Here is a 21,840-nt window from a genome sequence, read left to right as displayed (position 1 = left end):
AAAAATATATTATTAGATCAAAATTAATTGTTACAAAATTTATATATGTATTAAATATACATTAGAAATTTTAATGTTATATATATTGACATTAATTATTTTTTAATATAATTGACATATTAGCATAGTTGATTAGAGTATTGTTATTAATATGTGAAAGTTAAAATATATTTTTAACAATCCGTAAGTATACATGGCTCCATAGGAGGTCTTAGGGAAGAAAAAATAAAAAAGAATAAAGTTGAAAATTTTAAAATGTGTTGGATGCAGAAGAAATTTACTAAATGTAGAAAGAATAAGGCTGCTTAGTTTGGCTCGATGCTTGATATCAAGTGTAGTCCAATACTTAGTTTGGCTAGATGTTCAGTATCATGTTTGGTTTGATCCTCAGTTTGGCTAGGCGTCTAGTGTCTAGTTTAGTCTGATGCTTAGTTTGGTTAGGTGCTCAATGTAGTTTGATCTGGTGCTTAGTTTGGCAAGATGCCCAATGTCAAGTTTTGCCCGATGCTTACTTTGGTTAAATGTTCAGTGTCAAGTTTGGCTCGGTGGTTGATATCAAGTCTGCCTTGTGCTTAATTAGCTTGGTGTTTCGTGTCAAGATAGGTTTGATGCTTAGTTTGGCTGTGTGTCTAAAATTCATTAAAATAATAACATATTCATAACATTTATAATGCTTAACACAATTTTACATAATATTACTTTCGGTCTTATTTATATATATATATATAAACAAATACCAAGTTTATTTATATATAAAAAACAATTATCCAATTTATGAAGATCAATAAAATAATTAAATTAAATAATTTTAATTAATATTGACATCAATTCAATTTAAAAAAAATACTCGTGAAATTAACTTATTTAAGTAGTAGTTAGTTAGATATAATAATATGATTTATAATAAAAAAAGTGGTCTTCATTTCACAATAAATCAAAAATATAAAATAAAATTAGTCATTAATACATTTTTTTAAGTGATTATATGTTTTTTTTTATAATTTTGTCAAAAGAAAATGTTTTTTATAATTAAGGAAAAAAATACTACCTTTCTTATAAAAAGGATTTAACATTGACTGTAATTTCTATGGTAGACACTACTCACCTAAAATTTTCATTCCTATTTTGTTATCCCAAAAATTCCTACTTTCCCTAACATCTCTGCCGCATAAAACAAGATTTAAAAATGAACGTTTATATAATTTCTATGTATAAACCCTCGTTTTACTTCCTTACGTTATAAATGTCTATAATTTAACTTCACGAAACTATAATTTTATAAAATGCTATATTTTAATCTTTTCTTCATAATATTTTGCACTAACGCCAAGGACTAAAATAAGTATTATTAAAAAAAATAAAAAAAGTAAATAACATTTTATAAAGTCAAGAAATAAGGGTTATGAAATCAAATTCGAATGTTATAGTAGATGCTTATAATTTTATTGGCTAACGAGTTTCCTTGGACTTTCTCATTTCTCAAATCCCAGATCCCAACCCACGATGAAGGTGCCTAAAGAGGAAACAAAACAAGAAATCCATAGATTCAAAATGATTTTATATTAAAAAAAATCCAATGGGTCGTTTGTAAAGTCAGGTATTATTGGCAACTTGAGCTTGCTTTGCCCCGACAGAGAAGAACTCAATGATAACTTCCAGTGGCATGCCCTTGGTTTCTGGAACTTTTAAGAAGACAAACACCCAAGCTATGATGCACACAACCGCATACATACCAAAGACACCACCAAGGCCCACAGAATTAAGCATAACTGGGAGCGAGTAGGTGACTATGATGTCACATATCCAAAATGTAAGAGCACATATAGCTATGCATAGACCACGAACTCGAGTAGGGAAGATCTCTGAACAAAGGATATTAGGAATTGGCCCAAAGCCCATGACGAAACAACAGAAGTAGACAATAACACTCGAAGTTGAGATAAAAGCATTTATAGTACTGTCCAATTCCACAAGACTCCCTATTACTAATATGAGAAGTGATACTATCAAGACGGGGATTGTAGTCAGCAGCAAGGTTCTGAATAGATAAATAAAAATAGAAAAATGTCACCAATGAGTACTGCAGATTGAATGAACAAAAACAAGCAATGAAGAAATATACACAAGGGGTTAAAAAAAGCAACACAAGGAGAAGATAACTCACAAATATCAAATATTTAAGTTCTGAATCTTCAAATACTTTCCAAATTATAAAGTTTAGAATTTCCAGAATTATCTCAAATACTTTCATATAGGAACTTACAAACAAAAAACAGAAAACAAAACAAAACACCGTCTCCACCACAACCAAGCCATATTCACTAGGTGGAGTCAATGTACATGGATCATTCAACACCACTGAGCTAAATCAAAAACCAAAACTAAAAAAAAGAAATGTAGAGCAATCTGCTTTTTTTCTAATGGCTTCTCCTAATGTTTTCCTAAGTTTTACTTTGTCTTTTAATTAGAGCACTTCAATTCGATCAACTTTTCTCATTGGATCCTTCATTGATCTTCGCACAAACTAGACGAGTTTCCATTATCCTATCTATAGATGCTAACTTCAACATTCCATTGGATATAAAAACATTCCTAAATCCTAATCTTGTCCTTTCTTTGTCAGCTCATTCACCTCAGCAATCTCATCTACAACAAACTTAGTTTCAGCTCATTTACTGATCATATAGAATCGTTGATCTGTTTGATGTCATTTTCCTCTAGTTTGAGGGCACTTTGCAATAGTAGTAATTTCAAACCCAATTTGTTATTGAAATACCACTTTAAATTGCAAAATTTTCTAGCAAAGAACATACAGGGAAAATATGCAATGGAAACAGTATGACCATGAGAAAATCATCTCCAGGATACATCCACCTATTGAAACAAATCTTGCCATTTAAGTAGAAGCCAACAATAAATGATAAGAGAAAGATGCATACCTTCTGCCAGATATATCCATGAGCCTCATGGCCACAGCTATACAGGGTAACATCAACAAGGTTGTCACGCTGCTGATAAGAAAAGACGCAGAAGTAGAACCGAGGCCCAGGTTTGAAAGAAGATAACCAACACCTGCCTGCTCAAGAATTTGAGGTGTATAGTAGAGCACCCCATTTATACCAGAGAACTGCGATGTTTAAAGAGGAGTTAGATGACAGTCAGACATAGCTTTTTACTAGGTACAATGGGTTAATGATTGGTTAGTGAATAAATCACCTACTGAATGAGTTGAGATTTAAAAAATATATCCTAATATGTCTAAATAGTTTTCTGACAATTTCACCGAAGTTAGATTAACAGAAGTTTAAAAAAATGTCATTACCTGTTGAAGAATTTGAATCCCCACCCCCACAATCAGTGCATGCTTCACTCCAGGCTCTAAAAGGTCACTCCAACTCGGCCCTTTTGCAGCTGTTTGGGATGGATGAATCATGGCTGGTCCAACTGGCTGCTGATGCATAAGCTCCTTGTTGTAAAGGGCTGATTGACTCACTAGAGCGGCAGCCTGGACAATCTCACCATCTGTTAGTGTCGGCGCATCACAGCCTGGAAGTGAAATGATGGACCCACGTCTAGATCCAGGACCACCTTCTTGGTGCAAATATATTCTCTTGAAAACACCTTCTGTTTCAGACCATTTCCATGCTAGCTGCCATCCACCACCAATCCCTGAGTTTCCAGCAGGTTCTCCTTGCAAAAGACTACCTTGCCTCATGCTTCCCTGGGCAGGAGCAGGCATGTCCCTTTCCGCACTTGTTGCTTGACGTGAGATCAATGGACTCTGCAAATTGTCATCAGAATCGTCGGTGTCAGCAGCATCAGATACATAATCATCTCCCTCTCTGGCAATGCTTTCTTCATCCCAATCTTCATTCCTAGGTTGATTTCCCCCAACACTAAACATGCTTCCAAAGTGTGGGAAAAGTGTGCTTCCTGTTTCTGGGAGCTTCTCATGGACACTACCAAAGAGCTTCACTAGAGGGTCCACTAGAGCACTTTGATTTGCCATGCTTCCCTTCCGAGATACAAGGCCAATGGAACTTTGTCCAGTGACAGGTTTGGCAATCCAGGATTGACCTTCTGCTGTCCCATACAATTTGATCTGCTCTGCATCACTGAATTCATTGGCTGGACTAATTATGTACTCTTCTATAACGGTATCACCCCCAACTCCAAGACCCTCAACTAGTAAAGCCATCTCACCTGATCATATCCAAGAACAATTACCATCCAAATCAAAAGCAAGTAAACAAGAACTGATGAAATCAAATAAAATAAATGCATAACTAACCAGCGACATCTTGTCTGCCGCGAAGTCGTTGCAAAACCTTCTTGGCCTCTAGCATCCGGCCTTTGCTGACAAGCCATCTTGGAGATTCAGGCAAGAAGAATAGTGTGAGTGCAAAATAAATGAGAGAGGGAATTGAAAGAACACCTAACATGAGTCTCCAGTTTGGGGCCTTGGTGAGTGATATAGCAAAGACCATACAGTAGGAAAAGAACATTCCAGCAGAACCAGTGAACTGCGGAAGAGTATTTAGTAATCCCCTAATCTCAGGTGGAGCTGTCTCGGATATGTAAAGAGGTACCAAGGTGACCGCCAAACCAATGCCTAATCCATCTAAAAGCCTTGCAAAGAGGAGAATATAAACATTTGGAGACCATAGCATGACCAGAGAACCAACAAAATAAAGGATAGAGGAGATGATCAACATAGGACGCCGGCCTAGCAAGTCTGATAAGGGTCCAGAGCATGTCGTAACGACAGTGGCTCCAATAAGTGACATGGCCACAATTAGACCTTCTATTGTGGGTTCACTTTGTAAATTAAACTCCCTCTTTATGTACAAAATAGATCCTGCATAGCATAGAAAGCCAATTAGACTTGGTTGAATGTTATCTTAATTGGCTAACCGAATAAAAATATGACCTGCAATGGTGGCATTATCCCATCCTTGCAGCAAGTTGCCGATAGCAGCAGCCACAGCAACAAGAACAGCTCCGCTCATGTTTGTTACTGAAAGATTGACGATGGATCACAGTTCACAGATCGGATCCAGAACGTAAAGACATCTTCATCTCTCCTAATAAAATCAGTTTGAGTTGGAAGTTTCAACTTTCAAGTATAATATAATGCATAAAAGGACATAGAACAAAAGTATAATAATAAAGTTGGGGCCAGGCCAGGAGGGTGATCTTTCCTTTCTAAAATTATTCACTGAACTGATTGATACTGGGTGTAGCTAGCATAGCGGCATAGTATTAGTATATACTAATATATAACAAGTCTACTACAACTACCTCGACTCGACAAAACAAGAAAAATGATGTAAGCGATCCTATTCCTATCTGCCGGCTAAGCTAAAAGGTAGAATATAAGTGAATGCGTGACTCCCGTGGCTGTGGCTCCCTTTTTCTTTACAATCTCATCCAAATTTGCTTACATGTCAAAGAATCGCCATTCACAATGAGTGTTGTTACTAAACGCTTTTTATTATTCTATTGATTAAATGTCAAATTTTAAAAACAAAATTGGCCGAATTCATGGGATATGTTCTCTCTCTTCCATTTTGTACTTGGCAAATATTTGTAGGTTGATGCTTAGTTGGTGCCAGAATTGGTTAAAGTATATATATATAATTGGGTACTAGGAGTACCCAAGAGAGAATACATAGTAGCAAAACAATTACGTAATGCAAAGTCAACCCAGGTTATGCCTCATTTAAGAGCAATAATGCTAAGAACACGTTAGATAACCCAGCTATATCATCTCTCGTGCCACACATACATCACCACACAATCTACCCCCTTAACAACAACACAATCATCTTTTTGAAAATACAAAGGTAAGTTTGAATTATGTTTAATTTTTGGTATTTGTTTCTCTAGGTTATTTATAGTTTATTTTCCTTATTTCTCCTCTATTCTCTCTAGCTCGCTATCTCTTTTTATACCTTGCCTTTACATTGGCCACATTATAATTCTAATAAAGTCTTTTTGATATTTATGTGCATGTCCTTTAAGTATGGACATTAGAGGTTTGTCAAACCTATGGTAGTGCTAACTTTCATGATGTTTTTTTTAGTATAAACACTTGAGATTTATAAAGCATATCTTGTTCTTAAATGAATGAAATTCGTTTGAGAATTCAATGGTGCTCATGTCCTGTTGGAATGAGTCATTGGTTAGTGTTCTCTCTCAATCTAATATTTTTTTGAAAGAGTTAAAATAAGTTGTTAGTGTCTTAAAATGTATTGAAATGCTAATTTTAGTCCTTATGAATTTTTTTTGTTTTTAGTCTTCACCATTTATAAAAAACATGTGTTTTTAGTCTTCAATGAGAAATTAAAGATACATCACTTTTAATAAATATAAATACTAAAAACGTATAAAATTTGTATAGAGTGTAAAATTACATTTTAGAATATTTTGAGAAATTTTTTCCTTTCTAAGATGTAAATGTAAATTGTATAGTTGTGCAAAAATAGATTCCACGATTTTAGAACAATATCTAACATCGATGACTGTTGTATCTCCTAAAGTCAACGTGCTAACTAATCAATATGAAAATGAGAAACATTTTCCTTTACTGGGCTGCAATAACTTTAAATATCACGTTAACATATAGATTGATATTTACTAAATATATTTTGAATTAAATATATTCACAATTCTGGTAAATAGAACAGTGTTCATTTTTTTTTTATTTTAAAAATCGTCCTGCTTTTAATCTCTCAGTTATGCATTAAAATAAGGAGTGGTGCTGTAATCTGAGAAAAAAATTTGGTGAAGAATGGTTTTTTACCTTTTAAAATACTCATAGGTGCTTTTGGAAATAAAATTTAGAATTTTTAGAAGGACGGTGTAGTTAGTAAAATAGGAATGCAAAAGGTAAGTTTTGACTAAAGCTTTGATTATGATTCGGTTTCTTGTTTTGGGCCCATTTGATCTCCGATGCATTGAATTGAACCAAAAACAAAAAAGAAAGCCGCGTGATATTTAATTGAAAATTCTACAGAGAGAGAGAAGTGGGCGTAGCTGGTCAGCACTGACCTCCGATGTTTCTCGGCAGGAGCCAATACAAAAATTACAATACCATCATCAATCCAATCATCCTAAAATTAACCAGAAATAAAAAATAGAAATATTTTTCGAAACTAATTTTGTGGAGATCTGTCGGAGAAGAAAGAAGCGAAAATTATCCTCTTTCCATTCGTCGTTCACCTTCACTTCTGGTACGCTTATTTCGTAATTGTTTATTATTGTATTGTATTCTTTTCTTCTGGGTCTGGGTGGCTGTTGAAAGATTATAGATTAGATGATGTGATGTGAAAGAAATGAATGAATAGTTTTTTTGGATTGATTTGTTTGTGAGGTGAGCGAGAGAGAGAGAGAGCAGAGCAGAGGGGAAGAAGCTGATGAGAGGAGATCGTTGGATGAATATATAATATAAATTGGTTTGTTTGATGGGCAACACATGCCGCGGATCTTTGAAAGGGAAATATATTCAGGGCTTCAGCCAGCCCGAAGACCATTCCAAGCGCTCCACCACCCATTCTGATCCCTCCTCAACCAAGCAGCAAGACGACAACGACAACAACAACAACAACAACAACAACAACAATCTTCCCTTCAACGCCAAGAGAGAAGCCATCATGCGCCGAGGCCTCGACAACCAAGCCTATTATGTCCTAGGCCATAAGACTCCCAACATTCGTGATCTATACACTCTTGGTCGTAAATTGGGACAGGGCCAATTTGGCACCACTTATTTATGCACCGAGAATTCTACCTCCATTGAATATGCCTGCAAATCCATCTCCAAAAGGAAGTTGATTTCCAAGGAGGACGTGGAGGACGTTAGGAGGGAAATTCAGATAATGCATCATTTAGCTGGTCACAAGAACATTGTCACCATCAAGGGTGCTTATGAGGATCCTCTCTATGTTCATATTGTCATGGAGCTTTGTTCCGGGGGTGAGTTGTTTGATCGCATCATCCAGAGGGGCCACTATACCGAGAGGAAGGCCGCGGAGTTGACCAAAATTATTGTTGGGGTTGTTGAGGCTTGCCATTCCCTTGGGGTCATGCATAGAGATCTCAAGCCTGAAAACTTTCTCTTGGTCAACAAAGATGATGATTTCTCTCTTAAAGCAATTGACTTTGGCCTCTCTGTATTCTTCAAACCCGGTCGGTAACAAACAACTCTGATTTTCTCTTTATATCTTCTTTTAAGAACAACATTACAATATTTGATTGAAATACATTTGTATTCCCTTTAGGATTTTAGGGAACGCCATTTAATACTAATTAGTGTTGTTTAAATCTTCATTTAACCTTTTGCCTCAGGTCAAGTTTTCACTGATGTAGTCGGCAGCCCATACTATGTTGCTCCTGAGGTTCTCCTCAAGCATTATGGGCCTGAAGCAGATGTGTGGACAGCTGGTGTCATACTGTACATATTGCTTAGTGGCGTGCCGCCATTTTGGGCAGGTATATCTTACTGCCTACACTCTTTTGATTTCCTGTCTTTCATCTGTTTCATCACTGAAAGTTTTGTCCTTTTGGAGTTCAGAGACCCAGCAGGGTATATTTGATGCAGTATTGAAGGGACATATAGATTTTGACTCAGATCCTTGGCCTCTAATATCTGACAGTGGAAAAGATCTGATTAGAAAGATGCTGTGTTCTCAGCCTTCAGAACGGTTGACTGCTCATCAAGTGTTATGTATGTTCTTCCTTTTTTTTTACTATACTTACTATGAGCAAGGACCACCCTCATATCAAAAGAATAGTTGTTTTGCCCTTTTGGACTAGTAGCTAAGTCGTTGTGGTTACTCAGTGGATGTTATTATAGATGTAATTGAGGGACTGAGCATTAGAAATTGACTTTTCCTGTGCTACTCATACATTCAGTTATCTTCATTATTAAAGATGCAATAGGTGATTAAAGTCTCACTGGCGTTGTGGCTGTTGCCACATCTATAGCAGACTCACCCAGGAAGAAATAGTCCTATCTAAATTAATAGTTAGCTGGATTTGATGTTTCCTCAAAAGCAAATTCCAGCTTAACTTCCTTAAGGATTAAATTTTGTAAATATTCAAAATATTGTGTTTCAATGTGTTGTCTGACATGTTACTTGTGTCATTTGCCTGTTTAGGTCATCCTTGGATATGTGAGAATGGAGTTGCCCCTGACAGATCACTGGACCCTGCTGTTCTTTCTCGTCTCAAACAGTTTTCTGCAATGAATAAGCTAAAGAAGATGGCTCTGCGAGTAAGTGAAGCTAATTGATGAATGTATATAGATTATGTATGAATGTAGCTCATACATTGTTATGAAAAAGATAATGGATTCCATGCATGATATGCAAAATGCTATTGTTGTCTTTGTGGAGTCAAGCACTTCTTGGATGCCAAATGAACCTCACTTTATTGAGCTTCCACACTTGCTCTTTGTTTTCACTTCTCCTTCATCTATTATCCTTTTGCTTGTCCGAAACTATGTAACCTTAGTTATAATTGCTTATTATACTAATTTTTTAGGTGATTGCTGAAAGTCTATCTGAAGAGGAGATTGCTGGTTTGAGAGAAATGTTTCAGGCTATGGATACTGATAACAGTGGTGCAATCACTTTCGATGAACTCAAAGCTGGTCTAAGAAGATATGGGTCTACCCTTAAGGATATCGAAATACGTGATCTTATGGAAGCGGTAGGTTGTTGGTTCTGCGAAAAGTTTCTTTTTTGTATTTTGTGTTTGTACTTCGTATTTTATTTAGTTATTATTTTTAAATATAATGTTTTAAATTTCCTTATATGCAAAAGCCAGGGTTTGACATTAGGCATCAAATTAGTGAAAACCAGGGACTATTCAGTCATCTTTTACAAGCATTACTCCATTTTTCTTTTGAGCCACATCCTGTATTCGTGTTAAATAATCTTTGAACATGTTTCATTCACAGCTAAAATGTTTGAGCTGTTTCAGGCTGATGTGGACAAAAGTGGAACCATAGATTATGGGGAGTTTATTGCTGCTACATTTCATCTCAACAAACTAGAGCGTGAAGAACATCTTATTGCAGCATTCCAATATTTTGACAAGGATGGTAGTGGCTACATTACAGTTGATGAACTTCAACAAGCTTGTGCAGAACATAACATGACTGATGCTTTTCTTGAAGATATTATTAGAGAAGTTGATCAAGATAATGTAAGTTGTTTAACCTGTGTTATACATTCACATAGGAAATCCTTGTAGGCTGTTAGAAGATCTTACAGTATAGTATTATATATATCCTCCTTGAAAGACTTCACTTTTAGTCTTCAATTTTTCTGTAATATGTACTGCGATAACCTAAATGGTTTTTAGTTTGAAATATAGAATGTTCTTTGGTTAAAGAATGCTTACATGTTGTAAGCAATATTAATTTGCATTTATCCTGCATTAACTGGAGTTTCGTTTCAAAGCTACAAGAATTTTGTTATCTAGCATGTTAATTCTGCAAGGAGTTAAGATCCCTAACTACTTCTGAGTTCTGATTAATCAAAATATCAGCATATCATGTACATTTTTCTGGTAGGTGGTAGCAATTAAAAAATATATATTTTAATTTTTTTGCTTACTGAGGGAAGCTTGTATGTCTTTTTTCAAACTGCACATGCAATGTCCTAGATAAAATATAATAATTGCTGTAGTTTCTTAAAATCTTCAAGAAAAAGAAATGAAAAAATGATACTCCCTCTCCCCCCCCCCCCCCCCCTCTTCTCCCAAAACAAAATTATGCTGTTCTGCTGTTGTACTAATTGTTGCATTATTCGCTACAAGAACTATGCAGTTAATTATCATAAACATGATTTTTTGTGAAAACTAATATTACTACTGAGAAATTCTAGCAATTTACTCTTTCCAACATACTTTCTATAATTGGGGGAATTTCTTGTGAGACCCACTAAATAGTTTGACTACTCTTTATTTAGTGGGACCTACATGAAATTCATTCAATAATAATAAGTGTTCTAAAAAGAGTGTGTTGTTAGTATTCCTCTGTTACTAAAAGCACTTGTGATAGCACATGGTCTTCAAGCCTTTTGTTTTAAATGTTTTCTGATCACAGATTGTGAAAAGCAATTCATTGATCAAAACTATATCATGCCTTAAATACACTTTAATTATCAAATGCCTGAATTCTAATAATTTGTCAAGCATGATTCTTTGTCACCTATCAATAATGAATTGAATTAAGTTCCTGGACCATCTTCTTTTGTAGTTATGCTTCATGATTATGTTTATATCTTTTGTTTTAGGATGGAAGGATTGATTATGGTGAATTTGCTGCCATGATGCAAAAAGGCAACGCTGGAATTGGTAGGAGGACTATGCGCAACAGTCTGAATTTAAGCATGAGAGATGCACCAAGTGCTCAATAGCTTACGATTGTGCTCATTATGTACAGGTACTTTTGGCTTTGGGTAAAATAGAACTTTTATCCCCTGTATGAAATACTATTTGCTCACTTTTATAATTTATATTCTTATGAATTTTTAAGATGTTAGAGGTCAAAAGGCATCACAAATGGTATGTCTTGTAATCACCAACATACTTCTAATATTATGTGGTAGGCCATCTCTAGTGGTTGGAATAGACATATAGGTAATAGTGTTGGAAAATAAAACAAAAAATGAAGGAAAATAATATACGAAGAAGATGCACAGTCTTGAATTAAATAACAAAATAACCGTAGCAAAATAAATTTAATTGACAACACATAAATAATGCATTATATCATACAATGAGCACAAGGAAAAATTAAATCAAGGGAAAGAATTAAATAGCCTGGGTTGAAGCGCGTAAACGCTATCCTTAGAGAGAAAACGCCCCCACTGCACGGGTAAGAAAATTTGATTGCGCTCCTCTCCCAAGATACGACAACCCGTTGGTTCCGATCGTGTGCAGCGAAAGGATCCCTGAACCTTATGAACACCAATGCTCTTGCTCTCACAAAAATTAAGTTTTGTATAGGAAAAGAAAGAGATAAATTTTTGGCAGAAAGAAACCAGAGCTCTCATGTCTGTCCTTTCTAGAAAAGAGGAAATAGATATATATAGGCATTTTGCAACAACAAAATATGACCGTTGGAAATATGACCGTTGGAAAACTAACATACAGTTGTCACAACAAATATAACAAACTAGTTTGACTCATTAAAATAAAATCTTAAGAGAATCTAAAATAAATATTATTTTATAAAATAGAATTAATATATATATTTATAAATTTTAAATTAAAACACAAATATTTACCAACATTCCCCCACATAATTTAAAATTTTAAAATATATTTTCTAAAAGATAATTTGTATAAAAACATAAGAGTAAGAGCATGTGATATTGTATTTCGGTATAAGGAACCTTCCGAGTTTGAGCCTTATACCTAGTGTTTATGAACTTCCATCCGAGAAAAATGTAGTGACTTGATTGTCTTGAACTACATATTCTTTAACCGGACTTTAGTACACAACCCCTACAATATTGACGTTCAATTAGGTTCTAATCAGTGGTAGCGCGTTACACGGCCTTGCGCTTGTATCTTGTTTCGTGAGTGTCACTTAGAGATTAGCCCATATCTCATAGTGGCGGCCCCACCACCACACTCACTAGGTGAATCCTCAAAGAGTGAGTTGTGACCTTCACCCCTACAATAATTGTCATCGGATTCATTAAGAGGTATTTTTTTTCCATCAAAAATACACATATATAAATACCTCAACCTTAATATTGCCACAATTTATAATACACCTCGTCATAGGAATGAGAAACGGAACAGCTCCGTCAAATTTCATTTTGGTGTACTTTAGTCAACAAACAATTTCGTTGTTACCCGTTGAACTCCATTCATGGGATCACCAATCACACGGAGACGGGTGTCCATTGTTGTAACTAAATAATGGGCTTTAATCCCATTCCCCTCGACGACTCAAGTACTTGTTGACGCGTCAACCCTTTTGTAAGCGGATCCGCAATATTATTTTCTGACCTGACAAAGTCAAGAGAAATGACATCATGAGAAATCAAATTTCTTATAGACTTATGTCTCACTCTTAAGTGTCTTCTTTTTTCATTAAAATTTTGCACGTCACTTTAGATATAGCAATTTGACTATCACAATGCATTGAAATTGGAGGTATAGGCTTATTTAACAATGACAAATCACATAATACATTTTTAAGAAATTCAGCCTCACTAGTAGCAGTATTTAAAGCAATAATTTTTGCTTTCATGTGAAATAATAATTTGTCTAATAGATTTTCATGATACTGCACAACCAGCTAAAGCAAAGACATGACCACTTGTCAATTTTATTTCATCAAAATTAGAACTTTAATTTTGTATCACTAAATTCCTCAATTACTTTCCAATCTACCAACTGCATGTGCAATATTAGACAGGCCTAGAAAAGTTTGTCAAATGCAACAAAGAACCGATACTTTGAGAATATTTATGTGAAGAAATTCCTTTACTCAAATTTTTCTTTAACTTAGATGGATGAGTCACAAGGAATAAAACCATGTTTCGCATCAAAATAATTAAACTTCTTCAATAGCTTTTCAACATAATAAGATTGGGTAAAAAATCATACCATCATTTTTCTCTATAAGCTTAATACCCAAAATCACATCTACACAACCAAGGTCTTTCATATCAAAATTTCTAGACAATAAAAACTTCACATCATTTATGAAATTCATTTACTACCAACTATCAATATGTCATCTAGATATATAAAATGACGCATCCATTATCATCAAATTGTTTCACATACACACATTTATCACTAACATTAATTTGAAAATCATACAAAAGAATAACTTAATCAAACTTTTGTGTCAATGCTTTGGAGCTTGTTTCAAACCATACAAAGATTTAACAATTTATTTTTCAAGAAAAAATATTTTCAAAGAAAGTCATATCTCTAGACTCCATAATAGTAACATTAGAAATTTCAGATACTTCTGAATTAATAACTAAGCATCTATAAGTAGTATTATGTAAAAAATATCCAACAAAATATAATTAATATTTTTTTTTCAATTTTCCTTTTCTTATTAATAGGGATATTAACTTTTACTAGACACCCCCACACTTTAAGATATTTCAGTGGTTCTCCTTTTCTCCATAGCTCATAAAGATTTTTCTTTTGTTTATAAGGTACTCTTTTAAGAATACGACATGCAAACTATAAAGTTTCACCAAAGTGTTTATTTTATTATTTTTGTGTGTTATATTTTCACAGGTTTATCTTTTGTCAATGAGTTATAAATAAAGAGACAATCAGTCAACATGTAACAACAAAATACTTGCAGTAGTAATAATAACGTTAAACAATAAAAATTAAAAACCAAACAACAAATGTCCTAATTTTAAAGACTTGTGTTCACAGGATCATTTGACCAAGTAAAAGATAGTTTTCTAATCATATAGGAATGAAATTAGAAGTATGCTTTTAGTTTTTCACATAAACTAATTCTAAAAGCATTTTCTCTTCAAAACCATCATTAATGAAGAAAATATATTTTAAATTTCAAATTATAAGAAAATAATTTTCAACAATCTCTCACTTATGTAAAATTTAAGGAAATGAAATAATATAATAAAACATTTTTAATGAAGCATAATACATTGTGTCTTCGTCCATTAATTTTTCAGACTTACTAAAAAGGAACTCAATCATATTCATTATAGATATTTTGATACAACATCATGCTACTGTAGAAAAGATTATGCAAGAAGAAAGTATAAAACATTTTCTCTTTAAAACAGTTTTCTCTCTAAGACTGTTGGAAAATAAAACAAAAAATGAAGGAAAATAATATACGAAGAAGATGCACAGTCTTGAATTAAATAACAAAATAACCGTAGCAAAATAAATTTAATTGACAACACATAAATAATGCATTATATCATACAATGAGCACAAGGAAAAATTAAATCAAGGGAAAGAATTAAATAGCCTGGGTTGAAGCGCGTAAACGCTATCCTTAGAGAGAAAACGCCCCCACTGCACGGGTAAGAAAATTTGATTGCGCTCCTCTCCCAAGATACGACAACCCGTTGGTTCCGATCGTGTGCAGCGAAAGGATCCCTGAACCTTATGAACACCAATGCTCTTGCTCTCACAAAAATTAAGTTTTGTATAGGAAAAGAAAGAGATAAATTTTTGGCAGAAAGAAACCAGAGCTCTCATGTCTGTCCTTTCTAGAAAAGAGGAAATAGATATATATAGGCATTTTGCAACAACAAAATATGACCGTTGGAAATATGACCGTTGGAAAACTAACATACAGTTGTCACAACAAATATAACAAACTAGTTTGACTCATTAAAATAAAATCTTAAGAGAATCTAAAATAAATATTATTTTATAAAATAGAATTAATATATATATTTATAAATTTTAAATTAAAACACAAATATTTACCAACATACTTCTAATATTATGTGGTAGGCCATCTCTAGTGGTTGGAATAGACATATAGGTAATAGATGTTAGTCTCTCACTCTTGGAAGTTAAAGTTCCAAATCATTGATACGCAAGAAGTCATCATGAACCTTAGAACCCAAAATGATTTGAGTGAAGTTCAGTTATCACTTCATGATATTTCAAGCCTTATTTCCCAATTTATATAGGTCCCATTTGCGTATGTACCCAATATTTTCTTGTGATCTGCTCACATTTTAGCATCAGTCGTTGTAAAGCATCCTGTGCAGATGGCTGTTGAATTGAAGTTGAAGTGTTCCAGATTTTGTTGTATCTGTTTGTTCTTTAGCAGATACTTCTAGACTTGGTTTTATTCTTCTAATGATGGCCCATCAAATCTATTGAATAAGATGAGTCATTCATTGGATTCTTGCTCCCCAGCAGAGGGTAATGACAGTTTAGAATGCATGTTAGAGTTGTACTATCAGCCCACAGATATGGAGCTGCCTTGTCTATAGCATATTCTTTGTAATATGTTGGTGTATGATTTTCTGATGAAAAAAAAATCATTTTTGAGGTTTTAGGTTAGCTTGAGTTATGGAAGTATAAACTGAAGAAGGCAGCATATCTGCATACATTTGGAGGTGTGCGTGAGCCAACTGGCTGATGAACCTTTTGCAATTTTATATACAGAAGTAGTAGTAGTAGTAGTTATATAAAAAGATGTAACCCCGAGACCAAACTTGGGGTGGGGGTGGGACTCCCGTTAAGCACATCTTTGTAAATATATATCGTTCCAATCATAGATCTTGGTTCTGCATCTTGAATAATGCATTTAGAGTTGAATCTAGATTTAAGCAGTAATTCCAACAAGGTGTGTCTTGCATGATAGTTTATATCCTGCAGTTTGCCAAAACGAGTATTAACTGAATAACTGTTGACTTTTTATTACTCTCATTGTTAACGTCACTCTTCCTGTATTCTGGAATGCAATTTTGGCAGGTTTGTATGCAGCAAAGCCAGAAAGAGAAAAATAAAGTATAAATCTTTCCAAAAAATTGTTCATATCTTGCTGACCGGTCCTATCCCTGAAGAACAATCAGGATTGTGGGTGCTCTCGCATGAGGATTCATCTAGTGTTACATTTATGTGCTGTATGAGTGGAAAAATTGTTTCTCGCTTTGTAAACCTTAGTGTTGGGTGTTACAGCTACTTCAAGTTGGTCTTCTATTTTTCTGTGCTTTCATGTAGGGGCATTCTGTCTATAGTTTAAGTAGAAGGATTTTGATCTTTCAAGTTCTTGATTTCACGGATGTAAAGTTTCACACGCATGACATGATGTATTGGGCGTACTAAGAAGCCTTTGTGGAGTATGATGCTTTGTGTTAAAGCGACAGTGCTGAAGCATATTATTTCCCAGCTGGCTTTTTTTCCCCTAAACAACTACTTATTATTCTTGCTTTTTTATAGCTAAAGCTTGCTTTAAAGAAAGTTCAAAATAAAAGCTTTAAAAATAGAGTAAAAAATTAAGGACTTCTTTTAATTAAAGAAAGAGGGGGGAATTAGCTTTTAAAAATTGTCAAGTAAATTAGTTTTTTAAAAATAAGTTGTACTGCTTATTTTTAGTCTCTTTCGCTTTCTCATGAAATAATTAATGTGGAATAAATAAATAAATTTAGTATCAAACAATGTGTTAGAAAAAGTTTGGTCCAAACATTACTTCAATAAAAAGAAAAAACTAGCTGTTATGTAATTTAATTTGATGTAAACTGTTTGAACTTTTGATCAAATATTACCTCCGGCTAAAGAAACAAATGGTGATAAATTTTTTCCTAATTATAAGAAATATATAATCAATTTTAAATTACTAGTGGCTAATTTTATGTTATATCCTTGATAAATGATGCGAAATGGATGTATTTAATGAGATATTAATAATATAACTTATTCTTACTGGTTGAAAAAATATTTGTTGGATTATGAATAGTATCAATATATCTAACCATCATTTAAGGATATTTTTGAAATACAATTTGAATTTGTTAGTATTAATTAAAGATAACTAATATAATCATTTTTTATTTTTTTTAGGAATATAATCACTTTCTCTTATTTTGATGATTTGGTTATATGTTTTCTATATCTAGGATCAGAGGTTATGCTTCCTTTTTCTATTTATAAGGTTTATAAGTGATATGGGATTCTTTTTATTTCAAGACTTAATTTATAATATTTCTTATATTAATTATTTTTTATATTAAAAAATAGTTTATAATAACGCACAACTAGAGATAAAGAAAAAAATATTAATAACAATAATAGAATTGAAAAAAATATATATTACCATCGATTAAATTAATTATTTTTCTACCTCGACCCATCACCCGCCACTATTCAATGCAGTTGAGCTCCACAAGTGGTCCTTCAATAAGGATTTATCGCTTTGATATGCATGCTCAGATCATAGCATGTTGCTTTGCAAATGAAGCAACAAAAACCCCAAATCACAATTTCTTCGCCACCCTATATTTTTCAAAGGACCAACCTGCAATTTTCACAAAATTGAGAAACACGGCCGGTTCAAATGTTCAATGGGTTGCCATCATTAATTTAGGTCACAAAATACTTTTTAGTTTAATATCTATGTCCCATTCACCTAAACTTACATTTTCAATCAATTATAAATTATTATTGATATAACTTTTAAGATAATTATTATTAAAATTAATAAATTTAACATATTGTTATATAATTAAATAATAGTGTGGAACCTTTTATATTGTAATTTTATATACTATTTACTCACACTTTTATTATTAAATAAAAATTATTTTATTGGAACCATTCATGATCCATGAACTAAATTGTTGTAACTACATGAAATCTTAACCTTTAGCTTTTATTAATATTTGATAAACTTGAAATATAAAATATTAAAAAAAAAATGTGTAAATGGTGATGAGATTTGTAAATTGAGCACTTTCCAGTTTTTTTAACTGGTGCCGGTGACTATTGAAGAAGATTATGAACAATCATGAGTGGGGGGGACATTGAGGTCCAAAGTAAAAAATAAATATAATAAATTTATTGATTTTTATAATAATTATTTAAAATAATTATATCAATGATAATTTTTTATAAGCTCACAATATAAAACTTTTTAAAACTGAACATTTGTTGATATTTAATCTAATAATAGTATCTATTTGCTTATACTTTATGAAAACTTTAAATTCAACATATAAATTGATAAAAATTATTCTTGATAAATTTTTTTATTAAATGTATATTTTTACTAAATTTGATACTTTTGTCATTTAATCTTATGTTTTTTTAAAAAATAATCTGTTAAACAAAAACGTTATTTTCTTTCTTTTCACCTTCTAATCAAATATATATATATAAAATCAAGCATTTCTCTCTCTTTTTTATCGTACCTACAAAAACAATATAAAAATGTACTCATTTTCTTACATACTTGTTTTCTCGTTATTTGTTTCTCACCGATTTCTCTTCTCTACGTGATTTTCTTCCTTACCGCCAACTGTCAAACGAAGCATTGCATTTAGGATTAAGCTATATTTGTTGTTTAGAAAGAAAAAACAGAAAACAAAGAAGAAATAGTGCACCGACACAAAGCAATAATAACCGTGGAAGGATGGCAGCTTAATTATACTATAACCGCCACGTAAAACGACGTCAGACGACGAGTAATGAAAAAGGAGAAAATAGGAGGACGTGGGAGAGGAAACTTCAATCTCACGGCAACAAGTTTAGAATTCAGCTATCATTATTTACGAATTACTTGGGCAGGGGATTCAGAAACAGAAAATTGGCAGGTTCTACATCCACCATACAATACAACTACAAGATAATAACAGTATGCAACAAGCACCCTAAAAATAAGATGTTTAATTTGTTCCATTAGGCAACAAATTTAATTATAACAATCCACAATTAATATAATATGCACGTAATTAACTGCGTACGGGCAACAAAATTAACATGAAGAATGAATTGTACATAAAATTGGCTTACGTAATGATTTCCACGGTGGATCTGAAATAAAGAGGTAAATTATTTGAAGGAAGCATTGAGAAATGTGGAGGGAATTATGAGAAGACTTGAGGTGAGGACCTGTGGTAGGTTTTGGGAAGAGTGGCGTGATCAGAAGTAGAGATGAACCTTCTGATCTCAGAGCGCAGCTTATAGAAAACATGGCTCCAAGTGCCCCTGTTGTGGGAGCCAAGGAGCTTAGTTTTCTGGTCGTTCATTTCGAGATCTGTGGCAAAGATGAGCTTCCTGGAGAGGATCCAGGCCCAGCATGTCCTTACATAGTCACCCATGGATGAGAGGGACTTGGATCTGGAAAATGACCATGTTGGGCTGTCTTGGATCTTCAGAGACAGCGAAGAAAGACGTCTGCGAAGGCCTCCTTCCTCTGAACGCGACGACACTGGCAGCGATGATGCCTTTGTACTGCCAAACATTATGCTCTGCTGTTTGCTCAAAGCTATGCTTTCGGAGAAAATATATCATATCATAAAGAGTGGTGAAATGGAACGTTTACAGCTCTACCACAGCCTGTTTTATTCCTTCTGTGGGGTCATTCACCATTCACCATTCACCATTCACCATTCGCCATTTCTCTCTCTCCACCCATTGCCTTCTGTTCGGTGATGTGTTGCTATTTAATTTTACTTTTCTGGACTTGTCTGCTCTCGCATTGAATCCAATGACGCTTTCGTGAGGTGTTTTTGTGCCAAATTCAATAGTAGATCCAAATGCTTCATTGGTTGGCAATGTAATTGTCCGCTCTTCTCTCACGTGTTTTTTTTTTTTTTTTTTTTTGTAATAATGCTCCATTCAAATACTTTTTACTTTTTGTTTTTATATATTGCAAAAACATTTTCTAAATTTTTTAAGTCATATATTCTTGATTAAGAATATGAATGCTCAGAGAATTTTACCTCCTTAATTAAGTGAGTTTATTTGACTTAATTCAAAGGAAAAAAATATATAAGTTTATATTATTTTTTGGTGGATTGGAGTATAAAAGAAAAAAAATAGTGATAAAAAATAATAAATGTGATGAGTGAATATAATAAAAAACAAAATTTTAAAAATAATTTGAAATAAAATAAAATAGAAAATAAGTATATGTTTATAAGTATTTTACTTTAATTAGCTTGTGTACCAAGAAAAAAGTTAAACTGATCAAGGTCTACTTGCTTGTAAATTCTAAGGTCTTAAACAAAAAAAAATGATACATTTGTTCCTAATAAAAACAAAATTCATCATTAAATTCCTATCATGATATTCACATTTGTCTTTTTATATATTCACCAACTCTTTATAAAATATATTCTTTGAATCTCTGAATTTTAGGGGGCGCTTACCTGCAGCTTTGTTTTCTGTTTTTATTTTTTTTATTTTCAACCTTTATTTACAAAACTGTTACTTTATTTTTAATTTGTTTTCAAAGGTTTGTACAGAAAACGTTGAAAACAATTTGTTGTTTTCCAAGATTCTAAGATTATATTTCTTTTAAGATTGTTCCCCTCGTGAACACCAACATTAATGGATCCCTAGAAATCCTATATTGTTTGTTGTTACAATGAATTTCAAAATTCAAGAGAATATATAGGTATTACGTACCCTCCTTGAGTATTGGCTACCACTTTCATCATATTTTTTCACCAACTTGTATTTTATCTTCCTACCTCGTGAACAAATTAAGTTCAATAAACAATTATCTTCCATTTGATGGTGAACTTAAGCAATATAAGACTAACTTCACATCCATGATATTAATTTTCATCAGTGCTGAATTATGAGATTTCTCCGCATATATACCAAATACTATTTATTCTTATTGCCAACTTCCAAGTCTCTTGTGCCATTAATCTCTCCCATGAATTTGACTTTATACACTATTTGAACGAGATTAAGTATATTTTCTAAATAACAAGTTTGTTGGACTCCATTCATAAATATTTTTTTAAAAAAAAAGTAAAAACTATATAGTTGAAAACTTAACGGGCAAAAAATTGACATCAAATCATACTATGTACTATTTAAGAACCAGTTCGTCATGTAAAATATGAAATAAATAGTCACTTTTATTCCTAAATGTATAATTTGGCAAATGCGTTCCTATAAGATGAAAATAAAAAATTTATTTCCGAAAGCGTAAAAAGTGCGACAAATATACGTGGTTTCTGTCACCGTTAATAAAATAGCCTACGTGACACAGAGAGATGAATTTGTCACTGAAATAATTGCTAACGTGGTCATTTCTAATTGTCAACATAGAGACATCTTTGTCATATAATATTTTCTTGATAGTTCGTGTTTCCACTC

The 21,840-nt window shown here is 33.1% G+C and overlaps 3 protein-coding genes across 5 annotated transcripts; 1 reads left to right on the top strand and 2 right to left on the bottom strand.

Moving 5' to 3' along the window:
- Positions 1-1,403: 1,403 nt before the first annotated feature.
- On the bottom strand, positions 1,404-5,301 carry LOC114384814 (monosaccharide-sensing protein 2-like). The gene is made up of 5 exons (XM_028344612.1): positions 4,931-5,301; positions 4,292-4,858; positions 3,323-4,203; positions 2,940-3,127; positions 1,404-2,038 (listed from the first exon to the last, which is right to left on the bottom strand). Exons 1-5 carry the CDS (start codon positions 5,007-5,009, stop codon positions 1,594-1,596), a joined length of 2,160 nt encoding a protein of 719 aa, XP_028200413.1. The 5' UTR covers positions 5,010-5,301; the 3' UTR covers positions 1,404-1,593.
- Positions 5,302-7,028: 1,727 nt separating this feature from the next.
- LOC114384815 (calcium-dependent protein kinase 26) lies at positions 7,029-16,896 on the top strand. Of its 3 annotated transcripts, none has more exons than XM_028344615.1 (9): positions 7,035-7,235; positions 7,381-8,190; positions 8,350-8,493; positions 8,576-8,728; positions 9,162-9,277; positions 9,547-9,714; positions 9,988-10,212; positions 11,307-11,455; positions 16,480-16,896. In XM_028344615.1, exons 2-8 carry the CDS (start codon positions 7,467-7,469, stop codon positions 11,427-11,429), a joined length of 1,653 nt encoding a protein of 550 aa, XP_028200416.1. In that variant the 5' UTR covers positions 7,035-7,235; positions 7,381-7,466; the 3' UTR covers positions 11,430-11,455; positions 16,480-16,896. The 3 variants fall into 3 exon arrangements, with proteins under 3 accessions (XP_028200414.1, XP_028200416.1, XP_028200415.1); XM_028344614.1 differs by having other exon boundaries at positions 7,376-8,190; XM_028344613.1 differs by having other exon boundaries at positions 7,029-8,190.
- A 2,340-nt stretch (positions 16,897-19,236) lies between these two features.
- On the bottom strand, positions 19,237-20,226 carry LOC114383614. The gene has a single exon (XM_028343317.1). It carries the CDS (start codon positions 19,965-19,967, stop codon positions 19,590-19,592), a length of 378 nt encoding a protein of 125 aa, XP_028199118.1. The 5' UTR covers positions 19,968-20,226; the 3' UTR covers positions 19,237-19,589.
- Positions 20,227-21,840: the final 1,614 nt, after the last annotated feature.

This window comes from Glycine soja, chromosome 14 (genome assembly GCF_004193775.1).
Source record: "Glycine soja cultivar W05 chromosome 14, ASM419377v2, whole genome shotgun sequence".
NCBI classification, from domain to species: Eukaryota; Viridiplantae; Streptophyta; class Magnoliopsida; order Fabales; family Fabaceae; genus Glycine; species Glycine soja.
Note: the sequence above shows the minus strand (reverse complement) of the source record. Positions and strands in the feature narration are given on the sequence as shown.